Source organism: Camelus bactrianus, chromosome 6 (genome assembly GCF_048773025.1).
Source record: "Camelus bactrianus isolate YW-2024 breed Bactrian camel chromosome 6, ASM4877302v1, whole genome shotgun sequence".
NCBI classification, from domain to species: Eukaryota; Metazoa; Chordata; class Mammalia; order Artiodactyla; family Camelidae; genus Camelus; species Camelus bactrianus.
Window position 1 is genome coordinate 82,682,593 of NC_133544.1, and position 17,995 is coordinate 82,700,587.

Here is a 17,995-nt window from a genome sequence, read left to right on the forward strand (position 1 = left end):
GCCAGAGTTGGCTGTAGGGAAATAGAGAGAAGTGAGATTTATGTCTCATTTTTTGGAAACCTGTATTCTAGCAGGGACATCCATGTAAACAGACAGAATCTACTTTTACGGGGGTTATGGCAGAGGACGTGGAACAACTGTTCCCACAGGTTTTTCTACCCTAGTTCGACCAAAAAGTTGAATACCCTTCTCTCAGTTACAAGTATTTAATTTTAACCCACACAGCTGCTCAGAAGCCCATCTGAACAGCAGGAGCCAGGATTCTCCCTCCTCCCCCTCCTCTCACTCCCCAGTCCCTCCCACTCAGCATCCATGATGTTGAGGTCGCAGCCAAGTAAAGTTGGTTGAGGAGATACGTACATCTGCCTTATGGATCAATGAGTGTTACTTTCAAGTTCATCTGAGAGGTAGGTAAGTGTGAGCTGATGCCACTCAGCAAGGAGGCCATACCAGTAGAGGAAATGGCAGAGTAAAGACAGACAGGTAGAGGGTAGCATGATGCCCCTGAGGATCTACAAGGAGCGGAAGATGACTAGAACAAGAAAGTATAAGGAGAGATCAAGAGAGATGAGACTGGAGGAGCAATCATACCTTCTTGGCTTGTAAAGGGGTTTGTTCTCTATCTTGCAGGCACTAAGGCATACTGAGTATAAAAATGACATCTTCAGATTTGTATTCCAGAAAAATCACTCTGGCAGTGTAAAAAATGGGCTAGCAAAAAAATCTGAGAGATAAAGATAAAGCCTGGACTAGGACACTATCAATGGGAAAGTTCAGGAGGGAGACAACTGCCCAAATACCATGTTTTGTTAACTCCACAATGTGCGTATTTATACCTTAAAACAAACTCAGATGAATCTTAATAACTGAGGGTGTCTTAAACGTTGGTAACCAAGCTGCAGTTGTAGGAGGGTTACAAGCCTGCACGCTTGTAATCTTAAAGTGCGATGGCAAAGTATAACTTTGTTGTTATTGCTAGTGTTGTGGCTGGGTAATTGCAATCTCTTAATTATTCAGTTTAGAAAAATAAGGATGCTTTGAGGAAGGATCGGAGTAGTGTTTTGTCTCTTTTGATGCTTTTGGTAAGGTTGGGAGCCCACCAGCACCCAAATCGGCAGTAGAGCTGTCTGCATCTTGGAACATATGAAACAATAATGGAGTCCTATTTTACATAATGCTCAATCACTGGTGCTCTTGATGGCTTAAAGGACAATAATTTGGAAAAAGTCTCAGACTATGACAGTTGTGAGTTGAAGAGTAATTCTGAAAAGTTGGACTCTGAGAGTCTAATTAGTCTAACTAATTTTTGTTTTTATTTTCCTTTTCATGGGTAGAAAAATATGATATATGACAGAAATCTATGCCATAGACAGTCACCTTAAGAGGGCCCATTCAACAAGTCTAAAATTTAAATTCTGATTGCTGAGAAAGCATGGTGTCAGAGATTAATTTGATTTTTTTCACAGTGATATATAAAATCATGCTTTGTCTTATGACATATAGTGTCTTATTTTTGATGAAATAAGGAATCAAAAAACATTAGGAATAAGTGAGTAATTAGATGTGGGGAGTGAATCATCAATTACACAGACATAAATACGCATTCAGTGTTCACAATAATGGAAATAAAAAGAAGGTGAAAAAGGCAAAAAAAAAAAAATCCTGAATAACATCCTAATATGCTGCAGATGGATGATTAAAGTATATAATGATTGTCAAGAAGTGTGTTAAAATGTATGTAAAATATATCAAGATAAGTGAAAAACAAAATAGATAATTGTATGTTTACCATTAAGTAACTAAATAAATACAAAGTTGTTTTTAAAAGTCTGAAAGAGAATACCACTGTATTAGAGGAGAAGGCGTTAGTATGATTTATTAATCTTTTACATTGCCTTAATATCCCATAATGCTAAAAAAGATTGTATAACTCTGCTTGGTAATAGCCTTGGAAACACAGAAATAAACAGAAGCACTATGATTTGTTTTTGTAGGACTATAGTCTTCAATTAATTTAACAACTTCTTTGGATATAAAGAGTCTACCAATTTTCTGATTTCTAATGGAAATCAGCAAGTCTCTGAATATTACCCATTAAGCATCAAGCATCTGCACACCCTTGTCCCATAATGAGAAAGTACTACTTTTGGAAACCCTGCTTGATAGTTTTCATGCAGTACTCTCCTGGTGCCTTCTCAAGAGTTCTTTTTTCAATCTATATAGATTCAGTTTGTTATCAGATCAATTTTGAATTAAAAATAATTACTGTGTACTTAGTAAAATCAGCTTTAGCACTTCCACCTGTGTATTGGATTTCTTAAAAATTACTGAATACTGTTTATACCTTGTAGACAATTTGTGTTGTTCTGTAACAAGATTATTAACTGAAACTGAGTGAAGGTATATAGCAATATACTTTTATACTCAAATTTTATTAGACTCAGTAAACTCCCTTTAGTATAATTAGGCAAAGAACTAAGAAATAAAATGATGAAATGTAAGGCTTTTTAATAGAGCAAATGTTGAATTAGAATACATCTCACTTAATTTAGCCTAGAAAATTATAGCCTTTGTCAATTATATGTGATCATTGACTCTCCAGATATTCTGTAGATCTCCCAATGCCTTTCTCTCATTTGCAATGCTTGTAGTCTAAAAGGCTCCTTTGTCCTTGGGGGAACACTTGAATAGCTGGAGAGGGACCACCCCGGGAGGATTTGGGACTATCTTATACAGTGATACAGGGTTTCTAATCAGAAGCTAATAATTACTCTTAGAATACATGCTTAAAAATTCAAACACTAGCAGCACCTCTTGATCAACTCGGACTGGCCTCTGTTTCCTCCTACCACACACACACACAAAAAAATTAGTAAGAACTCAAGGTTTGAGGCAAAGCTATCCTGCAATGGAAATCAAGCTCTGTCAAATACTTCTAGGCCTGGGTAAATTGCTCAATTTAAGGTTTATTTAAGGTAAAATGGGATAAATGGTAAACCTCAATCCATATGATTGTTCTAAATACAGAATAATATAATCATATAAGCAGTAGTGTATGGTAAGTCAAATCCTGGCAGTGCTGACTCGGACTTTGATAATGACCTTGGGGATGAGTCTGAACTCTTCTGTGCCTTAATTTCCTCATTTATAAAGTGAGAGAAAAAGTTGTGCAGATACCTCATTGGAGTTTTTGAGAAAAAAATGAGACAATACTTGTAAAGTTGGCTGTAATGGTTAGCCTGGTGTCTGGCTCCTGGTGAGCACCATCTAAATATGATTAGTATTAGCTAGTGTGCTAGCTGCAGTTGGGGACAGCTTAATCCGATCAGCTATACCAGAAAGGATTGAGATCAGACAGCTTGTTCCCTAGAATTAGATTTCCCTTCAGAATTACTTGTTCGCTGTTGCCTGTGTTGATGACTCCCTCTGACTTCCTCCTCATTGAGCTAGCTAATGGCTTCTGGATTTTAGCTGATACCCATGAACTTGACCTCTTGCCTCTAAAGTCAGTTTATTTACCTACCAATTTTTCCAGTCTTCACCATTTTAAAAAAATTTGATGGCCCCCAGATCTCTCCTGGTTAGGAAGACTCTCAGTAAATATTACAAAAATAGTTTATGTTTGTGTAGAACTTCACAACATTTATCATGCACATCTTTATTCATGAGGTGAGGCTGTTGGGGCAGATTTTTTTTTAATATTTAGGTTTGAAATAAAAGCTTTATTATTACTTGATAGATAAGCTCATTGAAGTATATGTTTGTATAAACTCCTTATAGTAATGGTGAAAATGTAAAATTATAAGAAAATATACCCCCATGAAAAACATTTTGGGCACTACCTGTGAAGGTTAAGAGAACGTTTTTAATGCATTGCAATTTTACAAATTACAAATGTAGGTTTAATGAAATTAAATGACAAATTCAAGTAGGACAGAGATGAGGTTTGATCCATGTCTTCTAACTGGGGCTCATTGTTTTGTGCTCATGTTTGGCCTAGGTCCTTGGATATCTCTGTTCTGATGAGGCAAGCATAAGGGTGAAGTGTGAGGTTCCAGAAAATCTATGTGTGCAACTAATTCCTGAATTTGTGAATACGCAGAATTGCTCAAAATTCTAGGTGGGTTTGGGAATTTAAGTTACGAGAAGGAAAACATAAAGAAAATAAATCATTTGTTTGTGATGGAACAAAACACACCATTCATTTAGATAAAACTTTGCACTTTATAAATCACTTTTTCAACCATTTTCACAATCGAATTCATTTCTTTAAAAAGTATTAAAGTCACATTACTTTGAAATCAAAACATTTCTAAACACTTGGAGGCAGCTAGTTAGTATGATTGCCATGTAATATCGTGGAAAGACATTTATTGATGTTTTCTTCGTGCCATTGTTAACTCTGTTCACAGAGGAGAGAAAGTAGAAACTGCTTGGAATCAGAGCCTTTGATTGGTGCAAATGAAACTGGAAAAAATCCTTTTAAAAATCCACTCACATAATCCTTTTCCCACATACTTGGTGTTCAGGTTGTGTGAGGGTCCAGCACGAACAGGCAGGGAGAGGAGGAGAATGTGGAAACAGGACAGGATGGAAGCAAGATGTTATACTGAGAGAGTAGTAGTCTTTCTAAAGATGCGTGTTGAAGAAAAGAAAAAAAAAAAAAAAAAACTCACTGCCTTTCCCTCTTCTACACTCTGCAGTTTTTTGCAGTTCTTAAGAGCATGCTACCAATGATTCTTTTGTGATCACAGTGCTTGATCTTTGACTATCACCATGACTGTCACAGCCCTTGACCTATAGAGTGTCATTGGCATTATTCTGGACGAGGACGAGAGCTGTATATATCCTTTCTCAAAGGTTCAGTGGTGGACAGGGTCCTAACTGTCCTCTCTCCCTACCACACACACTGTCGTCCCTCCTATCTTTTTTTTTCTTTCCCCCTCTTCTTTATTTCCTCTTTCTCGATCTCTGCCCCGCAATTACTTTTGTCCTGCAATTTATGATCTAAAGGTAACTTTTAGTTCAAGTGCATGACCGTAAGTAGAATCTGTTCATTATTTATGGCCTTCTTACCCATGTGCAGTAGTTTTAATAGTTCCTGTTTCTTACTGCATTTGATCCTCACTTTCAAACATAAGTTACGACATTATTACTATTTATTACCATTTTATCTTTATTAATATTTTGGCTCTGTTTTACATGAGCTGCATGATGCATTTGATGAATGTCCAAGAACGCCAAATTGGTACAACTAGAAGTATTAGAGTTAAGATTGCAGCTACAAAGAAAGATCCAATAAGACAAAGGTTTCCATTTGTGAAGTTATGCAGCAAGAATGAAACGTAGTCTCTGCGTCAGTGACAACTGGATGATAAAGTGCAGATAACTTATTATCGGCTGTCGTAGACTGTTCCAATGGCAGAGCTGCCCAGCTAATACCCACCGATGTGAATTGTGTTGTTCCCAGTGAAAAACCTGACTCTCAGCTGGGGTTTAGCTAGAATTTTGTAGTTCAAGTGAGCATAAGGAGAAGCAATCATCAATGATTTTAACACCTTTTTGGTTGTATAAACAGACTAGCTTTGATGCAAGAAAAAATCAGATTAAATGTGTTAAACTCATTTTAATAAACATAAATACTAGTATTTTACAAAACAGTTGTAAATCCAAAAGTGACAACATGCTTATGCTAAAAACATTGAACACTGTCACATTTATAACATAGGGAGAGCCTTCTTTTTCTCTTACTGTTTCGCTCCACAAAGGTAACTGTGTTTATCAATTTGATGAATATAGTTCTAGATATTTTCTATGCATATTTAAACACACAGGCATATATGGGGTCATACTAAATTTAATAATATGCAAACTTGCTTTTTTCACTTAGCATGTTATTATTTTTTCATATATACACATAGATATTTACCTTACTTTAATTATTGCATTTTTTATCTACATACAGATATTCACCTTACTTTAATTACTGCATTCTTCCCATTGTATAATGTACTGTACTTCATTTAGTCAACATGCCATTGCTGGATATTTAGGTTACCTAACTTTTGTTGCTACTATAAAAAAAGTTGCAGTGAACATCCTTGAACAACTATTTTAATTCTGTGCATTTATCTTTGGATAAATTCAGGTAAGTGGCAATTCTGATATTAGGGAAGTTGCTAATATTTTAAATGTCTGAAGATCTGGAGATGCCACTTTGGAGTTCAATCTGTGAAGTTGTAACATCACAAAAATAGTGTTTTTACAATAAAAATAATCTCTTTACCATTGCAGGCAGACCATACTTCCACAAAACTGCCCTGGTTCTGTTTCCTCCAGGGAGGTGCAAATTTCCATATACCTAACGATTTTTTATTATCCTCTCTGTGATACAATAAAACAGTGTGTCGGATCAGGCCATGTATATTTTGAAGTTTCAATGTATGGAACTATCCAAGAAGGCAGGTCATCCCTATATGTGGTAGTCAGTCTCTCCTTCTCACTGGGCAAGGTCCTTGAATCTTGAATCTGCTGCTCTCTGAACTGATTGAAAACCATGGTAATCATTTAATCTTTTCAACAGCCTTTTTTACTACAAACAGTGCACTCTTTCTTATAGGGAGTCAGTTACCCATTGAAATTATTCCTTTTTTCCCCTCTTTCAGAGCTGGGCGGGGCCTTTACGGTATTGACAGCATGCCAGATCTCCGCAGGAAGAAAACTCTGCCCATCGTACGAGATGTGGTGAGTCACTCCTGTTTAAGTCATTTGGATTGCGTGTGTCGTCTTGGTGTTTATTAGCTGTCGTATTGCCCTTTTCATTAAATGCCTAGCCTGTAAATGTTTCATAGAATAAAACACACCAGAAGCTGGATTCCCGCAAGTGTTTTATTTCTTATTTCTTTAAAATCTATTAGATGGAGGAAATAACTCTAACCTTTTGACAGCTTTTGGTATTAGCTGAAATTACAGATGGAGTTAAAATGGCCCTGTAATTGAGCAGGAAGAAGTCACACAGCGCGTGGAGCTGGCTGCTGCCTCTGGGCTTGATATGCTCGGCGCTGTAAATGACCACAAGTGTAATTTGCACTGGAAGGCCGGACTTGAACTTCTTCATCTTGACCCTATAAACTTTACTGCTTCACAAAGCCAGCAGATAATATTAATTAATTCTTTATGCTCTTATATTAAGATCAAGTCTAGCCAAATAAATAAGCTGTTCCACTATCTAAAGAAAACCATGGCTTCCAAGTCTTTAAAACCTTTATTATCCCTGAACATAATTCTGAATAACAAACTTTCCCATAAGGAAATATGCTAGAGACCACCTGGAGATGAAAAGAATTTATAATGGTCTGTATTAAATTCTGAAAACAAATACCCATCAACATGAAAAACAAGTATTTTCTAGCATCCACAATGTTTTCATATTTTTCTTGAGGCATATTCTTTATTTCTTTTCATTTTTTGAGATTCTTGATGGTTTATTCCTATTATTGCTTAATAATTGATTGCTAAAATTTCCCTTTTAGCAACAATGTGCACAACTTCTTGATATCATTTTTAATTTTGCTGAGAAAACCTTCATCTGAAGGCCATCAGTTTTAAAATAGGAAACATACAGTCTTGCCTGGAAAGATTTTATACTGGAAAACATCATATTGCTATACATCTGAGTTAGCTCAGGTTCATCCCATTATAGTGTGACATTATTTTAAAATGTTCGGTTTATTTGACATTGTTCTTTTTCTCACCTGTCTTATATCTAATTATTTATACTTTGTTTCCTCTGACACTTGGATTCCTCAGGCCATGGTGAGTGATTTTCAATTTACTTGATTAATACTTGGCAGTCTCCTCAAATGTACACTGCATCAGGTCCTGGGATAAAAGGGGGCAAGAAGGGCAAACAGAAATAAAAGAATAAGAAGTTTGGGTTCTCTAGGAATGTAACATCTGGTTCCATTCTAAAAGCCAGACCGCTTATGTAAACAGCAGGTGCCAATGCAGGCTGAAATAGAATAAAAACATAATTTTTGGAACATAGTTGTCAGAAATGGAAGCTTATCCTTGGAGGTGAGCCCTCGATAAGTTTACACGGTAGGACTGGAGATGGGTGGAAAGTGACTTCCTCACTTAGGACTGTCTTTAACTGAGTGCAATGGCTTTGTATCTCCAAGGAGATATAATTCTGACCAGATACATTTTTCCACTATGACTTCCCTTTGTTCCTGATGGGAGAGAAGGTTTAATATTCTCATATAGGACTTCTGATTTCCAGAACTCTCTACAGCACTGTCAAGTTACTATATTGCCTGTTTCAGGTGGGAACAGCATAATGGTTCTGTTTTCCAGGGGACATGAAAGGGGCATGACTCATACTTAAAATCACCTAAGTTACCAGCATTGAGTGAAGAAAACAAATCTGGGAATGATGATTGTCAGTTGATAAAATGGAACACTTGAAAGAAAATACCCTGGCTAGATATAGAGGAATGTTCCTGGGAACTGTGAACAGCTCAAGAATCACCTTGTCCCAGCTGTGATCCGAGGCTGTCAGACAGATGAGCTGGCTCTGTATCAGTGGTCACGTTCTGTGAAGGAATGTGATCATGATCATCTTGGGGAAAACAGTGCTCTAGAAACCTCCTGCTAGTCTAGAAACCGTAGGCTGGGCAGCCTGCCTTCCTGGGCCTCAGTTTTATCATCTGTAAAAATGTCAGGCCTAGGTCTGATGATCTAAAGGGGCTTTTTCAGCTTTCATGGTCAGTGAATCCATATTCTGGACGAATTGGTTGACTACTGAAAATGGTAGTTCCCTTCTGACTAAATAACAAATAGTGATGGTCATTATTTTCGTGTTCTGCTGAGCAATATGTATATAGCAGCCACCTCATGTACCAGTAACTCATAACTCTTTTTTTTTTTTTCTTTTTTTTTAAGACCCTGGCTGCCCGGAAATCTGGACTCTCGCTGGCTATGGTGATTAGGACATCACTTAACAATGAGGAACTGGTAGGTGCAGAGTCAGTAACCAACAGTGCATTGATCATAGTCTGGGGAAAGCATTCTACTGGGGCCCCTTCACTGGGATGCTCACTCCAAAGTCCTAGGAATAACTGGGAATGTGGGGAAAGTCTGAACCGAAACAAATTTTCTCAGGCCTCAGCTTCACTATTGTACAAATGATCCTCCGCTGATCAAATAATGCGTGCACTTTCCCCTTCTGTGCAAATGTTCTTTCATCCCCATACAGTTGACCTGTGACAAAATCCTGCTGACTTTTTATAGTTCAGGTTTTGCCTCCTTTCTGAGGCTTTCCTAGACACTCTCCTCCCCTTTTGGCTCACTTATTCGTTTCCTCCTCTGGGCTTTTCTAGCATTTAGTCATACCCTCCATAGTAGAGTATGGTTTAGCATGGTTAAGAGTGGAGGCTGCTTGGGGTCAGTCCCGTCTGTACCCCTTGATTAGCACAGTTATATCTGGCAAGTTACATAACTTTCTGAACCTGAGTTTCTCTCATCCATATAGTGAGTGGATAATAAGATACAAGATTAAGGATAATAAGAGAGAAAAAATGTTTAATATGCTGCACAGCCTAGGGTACCGTAAACAGTTACTATAAGCTGCTGCTTTAATTATTTCTGTTACTACAGTTTGATTATTTTGCATAAGCCTTTCCTCTTAGACTCTGATATCCATGAGGGTAGCACTGTATCTTGTTTGTTTTTCTTGTTAAGTAAACCTTCATCCCTCTTGCTTAGCACACTGTCTGGCTTGAGATAGATGCTTTGCCAATTCTTGTTCAATGAAAGAACCAACATGAAGAGAAGGTACAAGTAGTTTGCAGATATCTAGTTCAGGGAGCCTTAAATTTGGCTCATTACAATCACCTGGAGGAGCTTTACAACATACCGATGCCTGGGTCACATTTCCGTGATTCTGATTTAATTGGCTTTAAGTAGATCGTGGATAGAAGGTTTTTGTTTGTTTGTTTGTTTTTTAACAAAAACGAAAACACCTCTCAGGCGGTTCCAGTGAACAGTGGATGTTGTGCCTGGTAACTCCATCCTGCACAGCCACTCTGCTGGGGCTTTTATCCAAGACAGTCTATCTGGGCCCTCCTTTACTGCAACTAACATACTCTACCTCCCCCAACTTCAGAGGCTTGTCTGTCTTAAAGAATAGTAATTTGGCCAATGATATTACCTGCTTTAAATTTCTCTCCACATGACATTTAAACACCATTATTTATATCAGTATTTCTCATTCTCTTCTTCCTGTCATTGCCCTCTTCCACCAAGAGCCAACCTTTCTTAGGTCTCTATCAGCAGGCCCCCTCAGCCCCATAAACATTAGCGAGAATACATGCCCATTTGAATATCTGGGTGCCCCAGCAAGCTCACAACATTTTTTTAAATTGAAGTACAGTCAGTTACAATGCGTCCATTTCTGATGTACAGCACAATGTCCCAGTCATGCATATACATACATGTATTCATTTTCATTAAAGGTTACTACAAGATACTAAATATGGTTCCCTGTGCTATACAGAAGAAACTTTTTTTTTAATCTGCTAGATATAATGGCTAACATTTGCAAATCAAGCTCACAACATTTTGTATTGTGCCACAGGATTTGAAAAATGCGGCTGCTTTCCCAGGGGCTTATTCTCTATTAGATTTGTGATGCCATGTCATATTTAGATACAAAGTTTGGAAATGAGACAGTAAACCTTCTCTGGTAGATGAGAAAGCCTCATACTGCTTACTGAATCTGCAAAGTATCCAGTCTTTTGCTTTTGAGGATATCATTGCAGTGGGGGGTTTTATTGATAAGTGACTAGACTATTCCTTTCTTACATTTTTAAATGTGATATTGCGTTTGAGGCACAAATACTCCTTCCTGTGAAAAGTTAAGAAGAGAGCGATAGAAATGCAAGGAATGCTACTACTATATTTCCTGAGGTTCTGCAGGAAGCACACCCTCACTTCAGGGTTAAATTGGCTATTAATCTCCTCTGCCGCGTTTACTTAAAAGTACCATGTTATTTCTTCATTTCAGAAGGCCTATGGAAAAGATTTTTCTGTGTGGGTGTTGGGTGGATGAATAGAGCCCATCTAAAACTCTCTAGAGCTCTAAAACTCCTAGAACCCATTTCCTGGGAGCCCATGTCTCAAAAAGCAAATGAAAACTGATTTTAGTACAACAGGCATATGAAATGTCCCTCCTGACAAGCTGTCACATTAAGTCATTACATGAACAATGGACATAAATGCTGGAGCGAATAATCTCCACATCTTGGTGCCGCAAGTCCCAGGCACCCTGAATGTGAAAGCATGAAATATTTGCCTTAACGTGAAGAACAAAGGTTTGGCCATGTGGAAAATGGTAGCACTTTTATTTTAATTAAAGAGATGTGTGGTGAAAACTCAGTCATCTCTTCTAAGGAAGGAAAGGGCTATAAAGTCTGATACAAGGTGACAGTAGGCCAGCCAGCACCACCTCTGTTAGCATTCTGTTGTCAATGGGGGAAGCGTTGCTGGGTGCCCCATCCATCACGAGTTCCAGCTCACCACAAGGAGGTGCTGGGGCTGGTTGGGAATCTTAAGTCTAATACAGCCTAAGGGCTGTAGTTCTTGACTGTTCCCATCTGGTTTAATACACAAGGCAGGATCACCATCTAATGTCTGTATCCACAGCAGCCGTCCTGCCAGCGCTCTGCTGCCCAGCTTCGTGTCTGCTTTCCGAGTGGTGGTTTCCTAGGTTTTGGACTCAACAGTGGGGCAGTCAAAGCAGATCCATTCAGTATTTCAGTGAACACTAATCGACTGTCTGCTGTGTTTCAGGGATTGTTTCAGATTTGGGAAATAAGGCAGAGAGTAACTCATCTACAGATTCCTGCTGTCGTGATCCTTATAGTGAGAGGGGAGCTGAGATACCACACTTTGTACCCGCTGTTGCCATAGTTCACAATAGAAGCTTCCACGCAGGAGTATTTAAACTAAGACTGGCTTAGATGATGGTTAGGGGAAACTCAAGTAGAGCGAGGAGTCCGAATCACTAAGCTCAAAAGAGACTGTAGAACACTGTTCTATCTGGGTTGATGACCATGTTTAGGAGGCTGTTCTAATGCTATGTTTATAGGGAGCGTCAATTCTCAGTAAGCGTTGATATGTCTGGGATGGTAGGGGTCCTTCCAATAACAGGATTCGGGCCAAAGAAAAGGGACTGACAAGAACGAGGGTGTGGGAGTCATCAAGCGAGCAGACCTGGGCCCTGTTCCTAGCATGACTCTAGTAAGGTACATGGAAGGACGGAGCAGGTCAGAACAACTCTCTGGTACCTGGGGTTCAGTCTGGAAGCTGCAGGCTCATGGTTCACCCAGCGACTCTGGACTCCTGCTCTCCTGCTCAGGGATCAGGAATCCCTTCAGACCACATGAGCGAGTGATGAGGTGATAGGGCCTGAATCTGAACCTCAGCTCTACCTCTTACTCCTTTGAAAGCTCGCTGCTTAATACGCCTTGCCTCCCTGAGACTTGTTCACGTGATGCTTAAAGGGGTGGAAGTATACTTACCTCGCAGTGAGTGGGAAGTGAAAGGAAAGTCTGGCTGGGCAGAGCAGCAACAGTCAGGGACTCACAGTGAGGTCCCCAGAGTACATGCTAAGCCCAGTGCCTCCCTTTCGCCTTTGCAACTGAGGGACGGATTCCAGGGAGCGCTGACCTGGGAGTCAGCAGTAATGACTCCGACTACAAAGACTGTCCCGTGTTTACAAGTAGCATTGTCAGTGATCCTTCTGTCCTTCTTCCGGAGCACAGTCTTTGGCATGAAAAAGATGTTGGTCCAGTTTACCCTTTACTAGCTGTGGGAACTTGGGTGAGTTACTGAAATTCCCTTGGCCTTGATTTTCCCATATGTTTGCTAATTATGGAACATTTTTGCACTTCGATTCAAGTAAAATGGCCTGTGGGTTACTGTGTCTTTGAATGATTGTGGCATCAAGTATAATCTAATTTTATAAAATAAGATGGGGAGCTTTCCTTTCTGTCACTTCTCTGAGCTGATCTGCATAGAGTAAGTGTTGCTAAACCTTGAAAGACTGACAAACCTTACCTCTAAAGCCATCTTAGAATTTTTTTAGAGTGATCATTTGACTCCTTAATCAATTTATTCAGTGTAAGAATTCTGTCCATATTCTTTAAACACTTGTTCATGAGTCAGTTTTGATAATTTTTCCAGAAACGTGTCCTTTATTCTAAATTTACAAATTTAATAGCATTAAGCTGTTCATGTAATTGTATCATTATTTGTAAGAGCTGTGGTGTTTTCATCTTGTTATTAACTATTTGCATTTTTTCTCTTTTGTAAAATCAGTACTGCAAGAGATTCTCTGCCATTTGTTTTGCTGACTCCATGTTGTTTCTTTGTTTTCCATTTCATTTATTTCTGCTCTTGTCTTACTTAAATTCATCTTCTACTCTTCGTATTGACCCTGAAGCTATTTTTCAAGCTTAAGTTGAATATATAGTTTGTCAATTTTTGTTGTTGCTGTTAACTTTTCCATACATATGAATGAATGTCTACAACACAAAGAAAGGGGATAAGTAATAATAGAAACACCTGTGTATTTATTACTCAGCCTTAAAGAGATTTCCACCCCTTACGTAGTCCTTCCTCATTTTCTTCCTCCTTCCAACCTTCAAAGAATTTGTCATTCACTTATTGCTTTTGTTTATATCTTTACCACATTTGTGTGTTGTAACTTAGTTTTCTTTTTGTCTTTTGTAACATGTATGCATTTAAAAGTTCATTTTCCACTCAGCACACTTCAGCTGCATCATACAAGTTTTGCTATATGTGCTTTTATTGTTGTTGAGGTAGAATTATGAAATGATCCAGTGATTAATGTTTTGACTCATTAGTTACTTACAAGGGTTTTCATTAATCTTCCAAAGATAAGGGCTTTATTTTTGTTACTGCGTTGTATTCAGAGGACCTGGACTGTACATTCAGTCTTGGTATTTAATTGAGGATTGTTTCATGGTTTAGTTCTTGATGAACTTTGTAGATATTGCATGTGAGCTTTTTCTGAGTCCATAAGTTTTGGAACTTCTATATTCCTGATAAATTGTTTCTTTCCACTTTTGCTAGTAATCCTATTAATCTCTTAAATGCTTCTTCCTTAAAAATATTCTGTGTGATGATAATACAGCTACACTAAATTAGGTTAATATCTTCCATGATAGAAGTTTTTGTTGCCCTTTCTTTAAATCTTAATGTGTTTTGTGTGTAGCTCATAAGCAACAGATAGCTTAATTTTGAAATTCAGTCTAAGAATTTGTCTTTGTCCAGGTTAATTCAGTTTACATTTATCATAATAAATTTGAGCTTAGTTCTATTACTTTTAAAAAATTTACTGTCTCTCCTTTTTACTTTATTTCTTTTCTAGGCTTCTATTATGTAGATTTTTTTCTTTATTTTCCCTGTTTTCCATTAAATAAATTAATCTATACTATTTACTTTAATATAGTAGGTATATTTTTCAAGGCTTAATAAAAATACTTTTCAGATTATAAAGTTGATCAATAATTCTGTCCTAAAAAAATATATAAAGGTCTGAAAATGCTTAGGCTCTGATTACTACCCTCAACGCTCACGTTGGTAGAAGACAAGTCTAAATGTCATGTCTGAAAACCCCAAGTGCTCAGCCCAGGAGTTTAACACATCACAAGCACACCACTTAGATTTCCACAGAATTCACTTTTGTAATTGTGTCATTAATTTCCTTTATGTATTTTTTTTGGACACCTGGTGAATCTATTTCTTTTGAGCTCTTCTACATAGTTAAAAAAAAACCCAAAAATTTCTAACACTTACCCAGTAGGCTCTATCACCTTAGTCTGCTAGGTTGCCAGGTCAGTTTTCCAACATGCAGAGAGAGCATACTAATATTTCTAGAGGGTTGTTGGGAGATTGAAATGAGGTAACAAATAAAAAGCACTTCAAACATTTTGGACACATAAGTAGGTAGTAAATATTAGTTATTTTTATTATTAACTGCTTTCACCACACAACTTTCCATGGCTCCATGATTGTCTTTCTTGGCTGTGCAAGAGAACACTAGGATGGGTTCCCTTTAAGAGGGATGGTCCCCCCACCTTCTCCCTTCGCTATATAACATCCTATCCCATCTTCCTACTCTTTCTTGGCTTCTGTCAGAAGATTTATAAGAACTCAGTCTCTGCCCCAACTGGAAAGAATTAGGCTTTCCACATTACAATCTCCAAAATTTCCCTTACTGGAGAAATTCACATTACCTCTTATGGTTGATAAATTACTCACCTCACACCACTTTCATTATTTCTATATATATTTTTTTCATTGAAAGTTTGAATTGGAGAAAAACCAGTACTTACAGTTTATGACAAACTTATCCTAATTTGTTATCAGATCAAGTTCCATGTTGTATATTGGCGTGGAACCACATTGTACTCTGGAGTGCATATCCTATATTGTCCTTTCCTTAAATCAAATCATCTATTTTGCTATTGTTTTGTCTTCTTTATTTGGACTCAACCTATAAGTTACTTAGGTCAATGGTAATTGGTATCTATTATAAAACAATATGAGTGAAAACAAATTACTTGCTGTCTTCCATGGATAGACACATAACTTTTAGTCTCTGCACTTCCTGCTACAAAAAAATTTACCTGAGTAGTTTTAGCTTCTACAGTCAATCTTACGTAATGATTAGTTTGAGAAAATCTGTCATGAAATTATGTCTGTTTTTTCCACTTAGGAACTTATTCTACCATTGTTCTGTCTTCATATTTATAACAAATTTCAAAGACCACATTGTACCTAATCTTTGCTGTGCAAACCTTTCTGATGCTTTTGTCCATAAATAGCAAGGTGATACCTAGAGGACAGTAAATAGATTGTTTTTTTTTTTTCTAAAAAGCACACATCAAGTACACAGAATACACTTGAAAAAAGCTTATTTTTTTCTCAGAATTATCAAAATGTGATTATTTTTGAGTATAGGAAAGATATGGTTTGCATAATCCTGCAAGCAAAGCCCACAGGATGAAGAGAAAAATAGAACTTCCTTAGTTAACTCACTGGTTAACATAGGAGGGGAAAAAAAGAGAAAAGGTATATGGCACATGGAGGCAGACAAGCTTTGCTCCTGTTGTAAGTGTGAACAGTTGGTAGACTGGCATTTTGGTGGCCCCAGAATGCTGGTAATTGTTCTTGGCAGGAGGCCTGATTGCTTTATTTCTCAGACTTCTTGTAATTTCCCCATATAGTTATCAATAGAAAAGGCAATTCATTCCCTTCCAGTGTCCAAATTGTTCAAAAAGTGACATATTAGGGTGACTCACTTTAAATTCATTTCTCAGTGCAGGAATTTTTAACAAAATATATGTCTAAAACACGAGCATCTTCCCTTTTGTGGTCTGTAGGTTGTACTGGGCTACGTAAAGGCTTATCTCCGTGAAAGTGTTCCGTACTCTCATTGTTGCAGATTAAAGCAGTGTCTAAACACAATAAAATTTGCCTTATTTTCTAGAATCACTTCAGTAATATAAAAATAATTTTGAGGCGTTTTCTTCATTTTACTTCATTGCAAAAATCTGATATCCTGGCTATGAACGAAAAAATACTGGAAGAACGTGCGTCAAACCATACCTAACTTTGAAAAATTAAATTATGTTTTATTTTTTCTCCTTTAGTGTTTTATTAGTTTATACATTACTTTTGCAAGGAGCATATATTTTCTTATCAGAACATACATACATTTTAGAAAATAACATATGTTTGTAGAAGATTTGAAAAGTTTAGAAACACTTAAAATAGATTAGCAGTAAGTCTTCCAAACTGCTGAATCCACTCTGTCCTTTGGTCCTAATTCTAGTAATTAGGACTCTGCTTATTCTTTGGACCACCTTCTCCATGCATCTGGTACCTGGTTTACTGAGACCAGAGACTCTTTTGATAACATACCCAGTCCCCATCCTTTCACATCAGCTTGCATGCTATTAGCCGCACCTAATTATTTCTGCCTGTTCTAAATGTGTGTATGTGTGTATATGTATATATATTTTTCTCTTTCTTTTAATCCAGCTCCTAAAGGTGAGTTATAGACTTCCATTTCCAGTGGTCCATGACTAATTTTAGGCTTTCCCTTTGCTTTCTTCTGCTTTATTTTTACTCAGTCGCCCCTTATCCTGTCTTTGTCTTATTCCACAAAAACTCCATACTCTACATCTTTATAATCCTAATTGATCTGGTCTTATTTTACTGCTAAAAATACACCTTCTTTCCCCCAAGGTGCAGTATTCCCTCGAGACATAAGAATCTCCCTCTTAGGAGATACACTTTTACATGCTTTCCTTAGCTGTTCATTTCCTGACCATCATTCCATCTGGTGCTTTGCTGGAGTAAGAAATATTTTCATATGCCATTTATGTTAGAGTAGTTTTCAGCTTTGATAAACATGGTTCCATATTCCAAAAATCAAGAATGAGAAAAACTCATATTGTTTCCTTTCGACTGGGGATGTATATAACCTGTAGTGAACTACCTAGTGTATTTCTCCAGCTTCTATAGCTTTTAAATGTGAGTGCTTATTTCAGTGCCCCATTCAACTGATTTTCAGTATGCTGTCTAGTGAATTTTCCATGTTTCTTATCTTTTGAAATTAGCTTCACTCTTTTTTCATGAAATGGACCATGCCTCTTACCAAACCAAACCAAACCAAACATTTCAATGAAAGCTTCTCAGCTGTCTGTTCAGAACTGTCTTTTGCTTGTTTTCCTTCAGCATGTTTAATTTGTAGCAGGCATTTCTTATATTTATTACTCCCACTATAGCCCAAGGATTTAGAGAACTGACTATATATCACTTGAGTTCAGTAAAAAGAAGATGGACATAGGAGATTAGAGAAAATATATTAATCATTTCCTTAATCTTAAATTATGCAGAT

The 17,995-nt window shown here is 37.4% G+C and overlaps 1 protein-coding gene across 2 annotated transcripts in view; it reads left to right on the forward strand.

The window, feature by feature from the left end:
- Positions 1-17,995, forward strand: part of UNC13C (unc-13 homolog C) — a 639,986-nt gene that overhangs the window by 329,398 nt on the left and 292,593 nt on the right. For both annotated transcript variants that reach the window (XM_074366154.1, XM_045506261.2), the window contains 2 exons: positions 6,666-6,744; positions 8,944-9,015. In XM_074366154.1, the coding sequence (XP_074222255.1) occupies positions 6,666-6,744; positions 8,944-9,015 (151 nt within the window). The remainder of the gene's footprint in view (positions 1-6,665; positions 6,745-8,943; positions 9,016-17,995) is intronic.